Below are 13,921 nucleotides of genomic sequence, written 5' to 3' on the forward strand. Positions count from 1 at the left end.
TCATGTATTTCTTTGTGTATTTCTTTCTTGCCCTGATATATAGATGCTTTGGCTTCCCTGCTTCTCCAGGTCTGATGTAGGACAGGGAATTGCTACTGTGTCTAGCTGTCTGCAGCTCATACTTTTCTACTGGAATCCAGTGAAATTTTTTTTTAATGTACAAGCCGTAGCAAATTGCCTTTGATGCTTTATCTTTCTAAACTGGTTAATGTCATTGGTAAATATTCTCTCTTCTTTCATTTGCCTAGAGATCAGGAGAAAGGTGCAAGGGGCATTAAACATCAGTTAGTTTTACTAAACATAGAGCTGCAGGCAAGGAGTGAGCTCTGTGCTTGAGCAGGATGCCTGGGAGGCAAACCTGCCTTGGCTCTCATCTTTTGTGGGGTTCTGAGGTTTTTTCTCCTCTAAGATTCATTATTATCTCTATTCAGCTTTGCTTACCTAATGAGGGGCATGAAAAACTTGTCAGTCTAATGGTGTCATTTTCTTTCTGCAGTTTCTCCAGAATCTCATTTGAATTCATTCATAAATACATTTAGTTTGTAATAGCAATAGTGTTGCTCGAAGAATGTGAATTACAGTGGTTTTTATAGGTATTAGTAATATCCTTCTATTACACCAGCTTTTATGGACAGGGAAGGAGGAGAGAGATACAAGCTGTAACTGTGTTATTTGGTATAATAAGATGTTATCTCTCTACATGTGCTGCCTGTGTTTAACCTGTCACTGTTGTCATCTCACCGCTTATTGAATACAACTGACAACTGTAAATTTAGTCATGTCTGCATGAAAGCATTCAATACAGTTTATAATATGTATACAGATTGTAATATTAGGTTATTAACAGATAAATTGATATGAGTGGGTTTTAAGGTTAGGTTTAACAGAATCCTAAGCTAAAATGAAAAAGCTTCTTGTATTCTGTGGTAAGAATCTCTGAATGGAGAATGACGTCACTTTAGTCTTCCAGCATAACTGGTAAAAATAGTTTCTTTATAGACAAGTCATAGATGTTGAACTTTCTAATTTCAAGGTCTTTTTTTGAGTGTCTTATGTTTGGATCACATAATAAATTTATATTTTTAGAACTAAGCTATCTTTTCTTTTGACTTCTACAAGTTTGATTGAGTCTCTTCTAGAGACTTCCTTTAATCTAGGACAGCTCTAATGCTGGAGACTTTGGGTGATACTTATAGGACTCCTTGGATAGCGCAAGCTAATTTTTTTCATGCATAATTCTAAATCTGTCACCATAATCGGAGTGTGAAGGTGTTTCTGCAGATGAATTCTGGCCATCTATATCCCTTTTTGTCCACAGTAAGCGTGGGAACAAACACAGGATCATTTTATTTGTCTGACTGAAAGAGTTTTAAGCTGAAAGTTTTATATATCTGACTGAAAAGCAGATCTATAGGACAGTGCACCACCTTGCTGTCTGAGAGCCTTGCTCAGATCCTTCACGACAGTTCTATAAAGGCTTTCAAGCCAAGGCTAAAGGTGTGATTGTGGCTGACTCCTCTGTCTGCTTTTGTGAGTGGGTTGCCTGGTAGAATATAGATACGAAGGAGCTTGGAGATACAGTCTTCTCATGTCTGCAGCTCTTCCCCTTTCTATCCTCTCATTTTTCTTCCTTCCCAAGAGGATTTGTACTGGGGTGGATCCATTCAGTCGTGCCATTGTCACAGACTAGGAAGGTCTTTATTCTGTCTCTGCAACAAGAAGGGCTTTACCACACAGGCCTGAAATCTTGTTTTGGTGCTTTATCTTTTTAACTTCTTTTGCGATACCACTGAGCACCCAGACAGAGGATATGAGCACTGTAGGCACTGTTTCAGTGAGGCCATAATGGGCATTCTGGTTTTGTGGAAGCAGGCTCTTGCTTTACAGAGGTGAATCACTTATGGAAAGCTTACAAGATTCAGGGTGACATTATTTGCCTTTATTTGTCAACTTAAAATCCTTTTGCTTAAGGCATGTTCTGGACCAAGACTTGTGACTTCTTACATGGGCATCTTGCAGGGTCTCTTCATAAGTGTGTAAGATACCTGAGTACCCACCATGCTTGTCTTCTGCCATTTTTGGTTGCTTTTTTGACACTGTCATGGCAAGAACTGCCAAATCTAAGTTCCTCCAGTAGCATCTTAAAAGGTTCTAAGATTGCAACCTGCCAGCTGATGGCCAGTGCCTTGAAGCCATCAGTCTCACTTCTGGTTTCTTGAATATGATTTTAATTTAGTTCAGAGCCTGGTAAGGTAGATTCTATTTGGCCTCTTTCATAGGTGAAGCGTTTGGTTTGTGAATCTGTTTTGTGTCATAGTTGGTGCTCCACTTCAAGCTGGCATTTTGGTTTAACTTTTTTATGTATTAAGGAGAAAAGTGCACAGCTGATTAGACATTAATTCAAGATATCCAGGCAATCACCCTTCTTATGGAATGTCTTCATTTAAAGCATCTTCTCTTGTTAGCTTCTTTAAGAACCTTGACTTGTGCATTGGTACCTGAAAATAGTAATGAGGAACTGCTTGGAAGCAATTTTCTGAGCTAACATTATGGGAGAGAGAAGGGGAGAAGTGGCTGTGGCAGTGTAGTTACTCGGTGGTGTGTACTTGAGTAGTAGGTTTGCTTTTGGGATTCTCTTCTCCCTATTACTTCTCAAGTGGAATGGTGGAAGTGGGTTTCAGGGAGGGAGTTGTGTGTCATGGTGAGAATAAGCATGTGGTTTATTTAGTGGCTGAGACAGAAAGAGATTTTGGAAAGTTTCAGTGAGGGGAGAGAGAGGTTGGAAATTACCACTTACTGAAATAACTTCTTCCCTACCCTTGTGCAGGAATTCCATGCTTGTGTTTAAATCCAAAAGTCAGACCATTTCAGTCCAACTCTGTTTCATTGTTTGCTAGAGACAGAGCAATAGGAGCACTAATCACAGAATCACAGACTGGTTTGGGTTGGAAGGGACCTTAAAGATCGTCCAGTTCCAACCCCCCTGCCATCAGCAGGGACATCTTTCACACCTATTAAGAAGCCATCTCTCTCTCCCTCTCTCACCACACACATTTCCATCTCCTTCCTCAGGTTTTCCTCAACCATGTCAAAACACTTGTGCTCTTTCTACTTCTTAAATAAACTGCTCAAGTAGCAAAGACCAACAATTTGCACCTGCTGTTTTTCCTTCTCACACCAACTACTAAGAGCACACAGGTAGAACTCAGACTCTTTGTACAGCCAGTCTTGGTCTTTATTGCTCTCCTTCCCAGCTGTCCACTGTGCATTTGTGTTTTACAGGGTATTTTTTCCTTCCTGTGATAACCTTCAACTTCTGCAAAATGAATTCCTTCAAATAGGAGACAGGTTTTCTTGGCAGGAGAAAGGAGAGTTTGGAATGACTAAAGTGTTGGGATTTGGTTTTTTGGGGTTTTTTTGAGACTTGAAATAAGCATAGAGCTTTTGATATACAGCTCCAGAACAGTGAGACAACTTCTGTCCTTGTGGAGAGAGAAGTGTAAGGAATCCCAGAGGTAAGAAAAGAGGTTTACTGTGTAGGGTAACTGTAGCTTAGGCTGACACCTCAGGATGGATGGGGTGCCAAGTGCAAAGTTCTGACAGGCCATAGTGAAGGTGGGTGAGAGAGATGACTTGATCAATGGGAGCCTTTTGATGTAGTGGATAGTGGGTCCATATTTGAACCACAAAGTTTCTAAAAGCAATTAGACTGCTTTGTTGGGTTTTTTGGGTTGTTTTGTTGTTGTTTGGTTGGTTGGTTTTTGGTTTTGTTTTTTTTTTTTTCATTTTCCTCCTTAACATTCAGATGTTTACATTTGATGTTAACAAAAAACATGGTAGAAGATGTTAAAATCGGCATGGGCTCTTCACATCACTTAAATGCCTATGGAAATGGGTTTTTAGGATCCATGACACTCCAGTATACTGCAGAAAAAGCAGCCATTTCTTTCTGGAAGTCTTAGATGGAACAATTTGTTGTCTTACTTGAGCAGCTACAAATAATATTCTGGTTAGTAATTTGTTATTTGAGTTCAGATGAAGATACTAAAAGCAATATTGCGATTTGTTGTATGTACTTGCCTTTGTTGTTTTCTTCCCAGAACTCTTTTTATCTGTGTTTTGATGCTGTTTCCCCTGCCTCTGTTTCTTAGCTCATATGGCTCTACCTCATTGTTTTTGATGAAGATGGACCTTCTCAAAACCGGCTTTCAAGGCAGACCTGAATTTTGTGTAACTCGGTGGTCACTTTTGTGTTTTTTCTCCTCTCTGTTTTAGGCTTCTGGAGCAGTTAGCACTGGGATGTTGCTTCCAGATACAGAGAGATTTATGTTAATTATATTCATCATCTTAAAAACAGTTGCAGGCTAAGAATGCTAACAAGTCCTGGATGAATGGGAATGATATTGAATCTACTCTTTGAACTTCATTTTTCAAGGATTAGTGAGTCTTAGCTTGCCTTGTGATCTACTCATAGTAGCCTGCAGCTTCATTTTCCCTATTCTTTTTATCTTTATCTTTTGTGACAGTCTTTTATATTCCCCTTATCTTGGTCTTAATGTCTAATAATACTGCCTGGATTCAGTGACAGGCAATGACTATTTCCTTGCAGCAGTACTGCAGGATATTGCTAACCTCTCTGGCATAATGTTGTTTTACCATTAAGTCACATTCCAGCAAGTCAAGTGTCTTCATAGCAGGGCGGTGAAAGAATGAGTGCCTTTTGAAAGATGACAGTTGCCAGAAAAGCTCACATCATATTCCATACTGTTGGTTGCCTGGGCTCGTAGAAACAGTTTTGATGTCAAGATGGTACCCTTCATCCATTGGAGTTTTTCCTTCTACTCATGAGCATGAGTGTTAATGGTTTTGTTTTTATTTTGAGTCTGTGAAACTCAAACTATGTCAACTAGTAGGTGATGGTCTGGTGTTAACGAGAGAGATTAGGAAGCAAGCTGTTAGCGGTTTGGTGCTGGCTGCAGAACTGGCAGTGGTGAGCATTCTTCAAGCCTGTAGGTCTAACAGATTAGGGTTGTTTGTGCAGTTACATTTTCATTTCTGTTTCCCTTGGAAGAGCAGTAGCATAATAGAGCAATATATTTAAAAGAAAAAGTTGATGCTTACTTTTGACACTTTATTCCAATATTGAAGCCTGCTAAGTGATTAGGATTAGCTGTAGTGATGTTTTCCCTAGTCACGCTTGTGTTTGGATGAATGTTTGAAAATGGCTAATTAAAGGGTCTCAGAGGAAGGGTGATTGTAGTGCTGGATGCCCTGTTTTTAAATAAAACACTCAATACAGTGATTTCCTTAATACTCCTATACCAAGTCTAGACTGGGGAGTTAGGGATTCTCTACCTTTGTCTGGTCTCTGATGTTTCTGTTTTTTGGTGACTCACTGTAGCTATGAAGTGTATCAATCTTATTCTAAAAGGTGTCATCAATTTGTGAGCCCACCACACAGTGAAGTGATTAAAATAGAGACAACTCTCTACTGTGCCTAGATAAGAGTGAGTGCTTCATTCTGGTTCCAAATCAGCCTTTCACTGAAGCAATTAATCCTTGGCATTTAACAGGCAAGTGCTGCTGTTTCTCTTGACCAGGTGATAAATCCTCTCTTATGTGATGCTTCTCTGAAACTCTTGATCTTCTGAAGTGCCATTTTTAATCTTGTAAATACATTTTCTCCTGAACAGCCCTTTGAGAGGTAATCAAGGCTTGGGGGTTTGTTTCCCTCTGGTCAGGGGAGCCATTAGTAACTCAGCAGTCTGCTGTTTTGTAGGAAGTTTTAGCTGATAAATAGATAGAAGTTTTCCCTGGTGTTCCCTTGAAAAAGCTGCTAGTGAAAGACTGGCATTTTAGTCTTCAAATGAACATAGGAAGATGGAGAGGCACCATGTCTTGGGTGACTTACCTAACTTCTTTATCAATTACTGTATTAAGTAGCTACATTAAAAATCTGTTCTTCTAGTTCCTGTCTCTCCAGCTGGGCAGCATTGCTCTCTGCAGTTTCTCTAATATTTTTATTCTTTGATTTTCTTTGGCTTCCATTGTTATACTTTATGGTTTGCTCCACAATCCTAATACATTTAGTGCCAGGAAAGGCTTTTCATGTAGCAGATGCTTCTTTTTGCTTAAATTTTCTTGTTTATTGTTGCCTCCTTCCATAAGGGTCACCAAAGATAGGTAGATAAATATATATCTTTTATTTTTACTAGATTATATGTATTCTTTTACATCAGTGTTTTTGTCATTTGAATGTCTGTGAATATCAACACTTGTACCCTTTTTGATAGGACCAGTACTCCTGACTTGCTTATATATATATATCTACTTGGGGAAAGAAGTCTCTGCTCAGAGAGAAGTCAGTTGTCTTGAACATTTTCTCTTAAATATAATCCTGTTTTTAGATGAGGTACCCCTGTCCTCAGAGCCAGTAGGGTGGTCCCCTTTTCCTGGGTTCAGTTTACAACTTCTCCAAGACTTTAGGACTGTGAGTAAAGTAGCATATACTGGACTGAACCTGTATTTTTTGATTAAGATCTTAGTGCTGCTGATCCAGGAGATGTTCTGCCAGCTACTGTGTCTCCCTGGAGAGTTACATCCAACTTGCAGTGTGGCATTCATTTCCTTTTGCCTTTTAGAATACTTGTATCTCACTGAAATATTCAGAACGTCAAGGTTTTATTTATTTTGTGTTTACTTCTCTATTTTGAGAGGCTTATTTCCTAGAAACACTCCCAGTTTTCCCTAACTTCATGGGAACTAGATGCTCAGGATCTTGTAGGATCAGACAGAGGAAAAACTGAAGTTTTAACATCTTTGGGTATTTGCTGCTCCTCTCAGTTGTAAAACTAGTAGTTAACTTTCTCTCATAGTGTTCCCAACAGTGTATGTCCCTTACTCATCAGGATGGTGCTGGAAAGTGATTGACATGTTCTTAGAATCACCAGCAAATGTTATGTTTCCTTCATTAACTTTTTTCCTACTTCTCTAACCTTTATGAAACACGGTACACACCCCATCTTGTAGTCCTGTGCAGCTCTTGTAAGTACACTTTTCCCAGGATGTACATCCATCTAAATCAACAGTGAGTCCTGTGAAGTGGATTGCAAGATTTCAGGATCTGTTTCTTCTTTAGTATGGCCACTTTAATATGACATCCAACACATACCCTCTTTAGAGGCAGACTTGATCACCCTCTAAAGTCAAATAAGTTTACATAGTCTGGTAACCTCCTGATATGATCTTTGCGCTACTCCTGCCCTCCTTACTTTGTGCTCCTCCTGCCCTCTGTGCTAGATCCTCTGAAGTACCACCCTCTAAAGTCAAATAAGTTTACATTGTCTGGTAACCTCCTGATATGATCTTTGTGCTACTCCTGCCCTCCTTACTTTGTGCTACTCCTGCCCTCTGTGCTAGATCCTCTGAAGTAACCTCTGCCAGTCTTAAAAAATTGATAGCAAGTAAATGGAGATACTTAATGTTTGAAGTACTGAGAAAATGTTACTGGGTTTTTTTTCTGTTACATCGAGATGGTGCAACTGAATCCAGTGCCAGCCCTTATGGATTTTAGTAGATGCTACTTAACCAATTATTTAGGATTTGTATTGTATGTAAGTGTCTAACCTCTGCAATAGAAATTGATTTAGCATTTTAAATTGGATCACATGAAACATGATAAAATGCTAGAAATGAGGAACAGTTGGCTTGATCTGATATAATGTGATTCTTACGAACTTGCATGGCTTACTGGTGCTGGCTCTGATAATTAAATGGCTTTTCAAAATGGTCATTGTTGACCTAATTCTATTGGCAGTGTAGTCAGTGGGAGTTATAATATTGACTACAATGGGAACAGTTAGAGGAACAGATTGCATTAGAAATCCCATGCTGTGTGTTTAATTTCACTTCCTGATACAACAATCTCTAAATATTAAAGGGAATTCTTGCCAAGATAGAAAAGCAGAACATATATTTTTTTCCTTGCTGACAGTCTTGACTATCTTCTGTATCCACTCAGTTATTAATCTGGCAGCCACGTTAGCAGATGAAGAAGAACCTTTTTCTACAAACTTGAGAATGCAAAGTTTTGCATCTCCATCTCTGTTTTCAGAGCCGGCATAGCTGCTCCATTATATGTACGTTGGTCAACTTTTCTTTTAACAACCAAACAAAACAATAGCAGAAAAATCCAAGGAGATTTGACTGCCTTACCCAGTTTAGAATAGACTTTCATCCTTCTTATGCCCTATTAAAAGTCCATAAATCTCCTGAATGCCTGGGATTTGCTTTCTTTTCCTACTCCGTTCTGTGTTAGTGCTAATGCTATTTTTCCCCTACCAACTCTTATTCTCCATATCAGTGTTTTGATTTGTCCCACAGTGGTATCTAAACAAATTATGAATAACCTGAATTTTGAGCCAGACCCTTAAAGTTGTTTTGACCATTTGTTGGTTCTTGCAGTTTTCCTCCCGAGACAAATTAGTCTGTTAATAATTATAGTATTAAGTCTCCCTTGTCACCTTACTTGCTGATTACTTCCGATTCTTTCCGTGCATCTTGCTCAATAGATTGCTGAGTTCCTTCATTATTTTTTTATTGTAGAAATTTTCCTGTGCTGTTCATATTTGCTGGTGCACTTAAAACAAAGGGCATTGCAGGACACCTTTTTAGCCCTGTGACAGCACTTGCTGGGGCACATTTTTGTTTCATTTACTTTTGCAAGGTTATTGAGTTGCTTTACAGAAGAGGCTTTTTTTTTAATGTAGACACACACACTCTGAGGGATCGGTTTTCACAGGTTATGTTAATTAAACTATCCACTGCAAATCATTGGCTCCTGAGTCTGTAGGTACTTGACACTGAATAGAAAGTAGAGCATTAGATCTGAAAGAACTTTGGAAACTTTTCATTTTTTGCCGGAATGCCTCACGCTGGCACTGCAGTCGTGCTAACATCTGCTCTCCTCCCTCTGTCAGCAGACTGTATGTGGTACAAAAATAACACAAAATGCCACCCATCTTCACGGATCTGTAGGGTTTATTTTTTTTTTAATTTTCCTTTTTAGAAGATGTAGAAATAATCTTCAGCTGGCACCAGGGTAATATCAGCTGTTCTAGCTTTTCCGTACTAGACGCTTAAAACACTCTTGCATGGAGTTGAGCATGGGAGTTTGGATATAAATGACTCTGTAAATTAGTGATTCAGAGTAATGTTTAGTAATATTCCTCTTTAGCACAGGGGAGTGTATCTTACACTTCCGTTACAGGAAACAGGAATTCTAGCATTCTCAAAGGATAGTCACTCTTTCTCACTCTCAGTTCTGCTGTTTGAGATACTGGACAGTGGCTGTTGGAGTTGTGGTGGGTTTAAATTTATTTATTTATATTTTTTTTAGGGGTGTTAAAAATAGATTGCTGTCTCTTGAATCAGTAGAGTCTGTGTCTGTCGTGGTGAAAACTGAAGAAAAGTCTAGTCTGTATTTTTTTCCCTTTTAGGCTTTTTCTATTGGGGGAAGGTTGTATGCACAGTGAATGGGAGAGTACAGGATGGAGTTCTAGCATCAGAAAGTCTCATTGATTAGAAAATTTGCGTCCTAAAATGTTTTTGTGGATGCTAAGAGCGTTGGCTAGTGGAGTTTTAAAACACTTGAACAATTAGTTGCTTTAGGTCTCTTGATTTGGACTGTAGGAGACTTTACACCTTTATTTTCCTTTGTTTGCTGCAGCTAATTCCTCATTCCTTTTGAAACCTGCTGCAGAGATTCTCTTCAACTGGAGAGTTCTGCAGGGTGTATCCATGCTGTGGTTCCTCTTGCTGATATTTGTCCCTTTCAAAAGCATCTTCTAATTCTAGTAAATGTCCAAAGCAAATGCAAACCCTGAAAACAGGTTTCAAAAACTGCTACAAGGACTTTTATAAAATGTATTTCATGTCTGGCTTTCACTAACTCTTACTGTGTGTGGCAAGATCTGGAACATGACACTTCTTTTTCCCTTTGGCCTTTTCTCTTTAGCAGGAAAAGTTGATATGTCAGCACTCGAGTTCACAGGATTCCTTCTGTTATTGATCCGCATCTTAATAGGCTGGAGGCCTCTGATAAAAGAACAGCAGCTGCTTTTAAGTTGCTGATTTCAGGAACCCTGCTGCTCACACAGAAACCGCAGGGCGAGGTGCGGCTTTGGCTGTGAATGGCAAATACTGTGTCTGCAGTGGGAGAAGAAATGGAAGCTTTGAGCTTGGATTTAGATTTGGTTTTGGTGGCAGAGATGGAAATGCTAACAAGCTTTGCAGAACAACCTCTGCTCTTGTGTTCCTGGTTCCTCAAGTGTGTGGGAAACAGCCGCGTAATGGACTTTCTTCTCAGCCCACGTTTCTTGCTCACTGACTTTAAAAAAAGCAAAACAAAAAAAAAAGATTATAAAATGCACAGCTTGCTGGAGTGGGTTAGAAATGTGCTGCTAGTGTGTTGCATAAGGAATATTTAGTTTCCTAGTGATTCCAAGGCTCTGCAAGTAATATTCTCCCCACAACTGCCTAGGAAGGAGACAAGTAGGGCTGCAATTACAGATGGGGATCTGGAATCCAGGGAGGACAGACTTGCTACTTGTGCAAGATCATGCAGAGAGTAAATTTCTCATTGGAGAATAGAGCACCATGGAGGTCTGTTTCAGAACTCCAGAATCACTGATGGAGTCTCATTATTTTCATTGCAGTTTTAGTGCTGTATAATTACAGGTCCTCTTGTGACCTATGAATGCAATATGAAGAATTTTGTTTGCTGGTGACTCTGGAGGTCCTCTAGTTTGCTTCTCGTAGGGTTGTTACTGCCAAAGTCAGACTTGGTCAGCCATGACTTTTGTCTGGCTCCTCTCTTGAGACTTCCACCAAGGATGGCAGCTCCGCAGCCTCTCTGGGTAACCTGTTCAGTGCAGCATTGCCCTCCTGAGGAAGAAGACTTTCCTGTGTCTCCTGTAGGACATACGGGTATCCCCCCCACCCCCAAGGTTAAATCTCCTTGAGGCACGCACCATGTCCCCACCATGCTACCAAAACCTTGCCACACAAACCCAGTACAACATGCTAGACCCTTTCCCCTCATTCCCTAGGGCCCAGACATTCACTGTGAAACAAAATGAGAGGTTTTTGAGGAGGTACACTTATCTGATACCACCTAAAATTTCTGACTTCACTGGAAAAGTTTGTGAAAGGTGAGATTATCTTAAACTGGACCTGGAGGGAAGGAGTGCAAAATAGTCTGCAGATTATGCTCTTTTACCTGCACTTCTGGGAATGACAAAGTGAAAGTTAACAGATCTCTTTGACTAAGAGGAAGTTCTCATCAGGACTGTGGTGTGCGTGCTTCTGCTCTCCCGGTCCAAATTCTACAGTTTCTTGTTCATTTGCTCAAGGTGCTGACATTGATTTGTTGACTCTTTTGAGTTTTGTTGATACTTTGGAGACATTGTCAAGCAATGAAGAATGTGGATGTTAGGCTACTCGTGTAAAACCACCAGGAGTCTGGTCCAGTGAGTTGTATGAATTTGGAACGTTAGAAGCGTGTAACTTACATTAAATCTTAGCAGCATACTCAAGATGACTAGATGATGTTGTTTGTTTTTTCTTTTCTTGGAGAATACTTTATTACATAGTATTTTTAATGGACAATATTTTTTTTTCTTGTCTTTTGCTGAAGGGACAATGGAGATCGATCCAGGCACCGAGCTCCCCGAAATGCCCGCATGTCTGCACCATCGCTGGGGCGCTTTGTCCCGAGGTAAGGCTTGTGCATGTAGAAGGGTGTGGAAATCCTAGGGGTACCAGTTGCAGTACAGATCTCTGGTTCTTTCAGATGGATTCCTTTTTGTGCACAGGGCTTCTGTATTCTTGGTTTGCAATTTCTGGGACCCCTAGGATGGTATGTTAGTATGATCAGCTGTGACATTTGAAGGACAGCAGGGTCTTGGTGCTTCTTACCTGCAGGCTGGGGCTGTGGTGTGAAGGCAGAATAGGAAAAGCGCGGAGCCACGAAGATGATTAAGGGAGTGGAGCATCTCTTCCTTGTGAGGAAAGGCTGAGGGAGCTGGGGCTCTTTAGCTTGGAAAAGAGGAGACTGAGGGGAGACCTAATTAATGTTTATAAATATGTTAAGGGCAAATGTCATGAGGATGGAGCCAGGCTCTTCTCAGTGATGCCCAACGATAGGACAATGGGCAATGGGTGTGAGCTGGAACACAGGAGGTTCTGCTTAAACTTGAGAAGAAACTTCTTTACGGTGAGGGTCACAGAGCCCTGGGACAGGCTGCCCAGGGAGGGTGTGGAGTCTCCTTCTCTGGAGACATTCAAGACCTGCCTGGACGCCTTCCTGTGTGATCTCATTTAGGTTCCTGCTCTGGCAGGGGGATTGGACTGGATGATCTTTCGAGGTCCCTTCCAATCCCTAAGATTCTGTGATTCTGTGAAAAGAATTGACTGGAGATTCTCAGCACAACACGCTGGTTTGAGATTAGGTAGCTATTGTAGGAGGTAAAGGATTTGCTTAATGCTGATCTTCACAGCCACATTGATCAGAGGAGGATCTATTCTGTAACTTGCCTTTTATTTGAAGCAGTGAAGCGGTTGGCTAAGCAGAGGAGTCCAGCCTTCCCTCTCCTATAGTCTACTGGAATATAGTCATGTTTCCTCAAAGTAATTGTGGTTACTGTCCCGGGCTGTAGTATGCTGGGATGTCTCACCATGTAAGCTTACTCTCTTTGTTTTGCAGACGCTTCTTGCTGCCAGAGTACTTGCCTTATGCTGGGATTTTCCATGAACGGGGACAGCCTGGCTTGGCCACCCATTCCTCTGTCAACAGGGTTTTGGCAGGTAATGAGATTTCCTTGTTTTTAGTAGTCCTGTATATTAGTGGTATTTTTCTTGTGAAGAGGAGGATTGATGAAGAAAAGTCCGATTCCAGCTTTTGAGGTTCTATTTAAGTTGCCTGAAACAAGGGGCTGTTGGAGTGACGTGGTGTCATTCAAGCGCTTGGGCATTGCAGATCTTCCACACTTCAAGTAGGTGTATGGAATCTCTGCATGAATTGGGGAGGGGTGCTAGTAAAAATTCTCCCTTTGTTTAACTTTCTCCCCTAGTCCTAGATGTCTTTTTCTTAACAACCTGACAGACTAATGATCAGCTTGCTGCAGGTCCTTCTAATTGAATTATAGGGTGCCTTGTTCGTGTTCCGGCTGGCAAGACGCACACAAGGCAATGCAGGATTCAATTAGGATCTTAATAAGTGCATATTAAAAAACTCAGCTGCCACCACATACAGCGCACAGGCATTTGGGAGCCTTAAAGGGCAGGCGGAGGTGGGAAGGGAGGTGGGGGGAAGAGTAGGAGTGTGGCACTCTGGCAGTTCATGAATGAGATGGTTATGGATGACACATCTTGAGGGTGGGTCTTTTTTGGCTGGGTCTGAGTTGCTCTGTAATTAACCCCAGTGCAGGGGAGTCATCTTGGAGCTTGGGGGAGAATGAGGGATAATATATGGACAGGTAGGTTGGGATGTGGTTCTCTTCCTTCCTGTAGGTAATCACAGGACCACCACTGCAAGGAGTGCTGAAAGGTTTCTCAAGAGATTCTGTGACCCTTTTCTTTATTCTAAGGCTTGATCAACTATACCTAAACCATTTTGGACAGGATTTGTCTTGCTTATTCTTAAGAGTATTCACTGGAGTTTTCCCCAACCATTTCGGGGTGGAACTGTTGTTGGTTTTGCATGGCTGGTTTAGTACGGTAATGGTCTTGTCTTTTATAACAGATTTCTGACATCTCCCTAGACATTTTGGTTTGAGTGCATGGTTCCTAGACCTTGCTGTTGCAGTAGTAGTAAGAGCTCAGCCAAAGGCTAGCCTCCAAAGCACCTCTGCTTTTTTTGCCT

General features: G+C 40.8%; 1 protein-coding gene across 1 annotated transcript in view; it reads left to right on the plus strand.

Annotated features, from left to right (window-relative positions):
- LOC104525666 (activating molecule in BECN1-regulated autophagy protein 1-like) overlaps positions 1-12,864 on the plus strand; it is a gene marked incomplete at its 3' end in the record, with an annotated part of 45,427 nt that extends 32,563 nt beyond the window's left edge. The window contains 2 exon segments of the mRNA XM_029085174.1: positions 11,696-11,776; positions 12,764-12,864. Coding sequence (XP_028941007.1) covers positions 11,696-11,776; positions 12,764-12,864 — 182 coding nt within the window.
- Between the last annotated feature and the right edge of the window lie 1,057 nt (positions 12,865-13,921).

This window comes from Antrostomus carolinensis, unplaced genomic scaffold (assembly GCF_000700745.2).
Source record: "Antrostomus carolinensis isolate BGI_N321 unplaced genomic scaffold, ASM70074v2 scaffold8645, whole genome shotgun sequence".
Classification (NCBI taxonomy): Eukaryota; Metazoa; Chordata; class Aves; order Caprimulgiformes; family Caprimulgidae; genus Antrostomus; species Antrostomus carolinensis.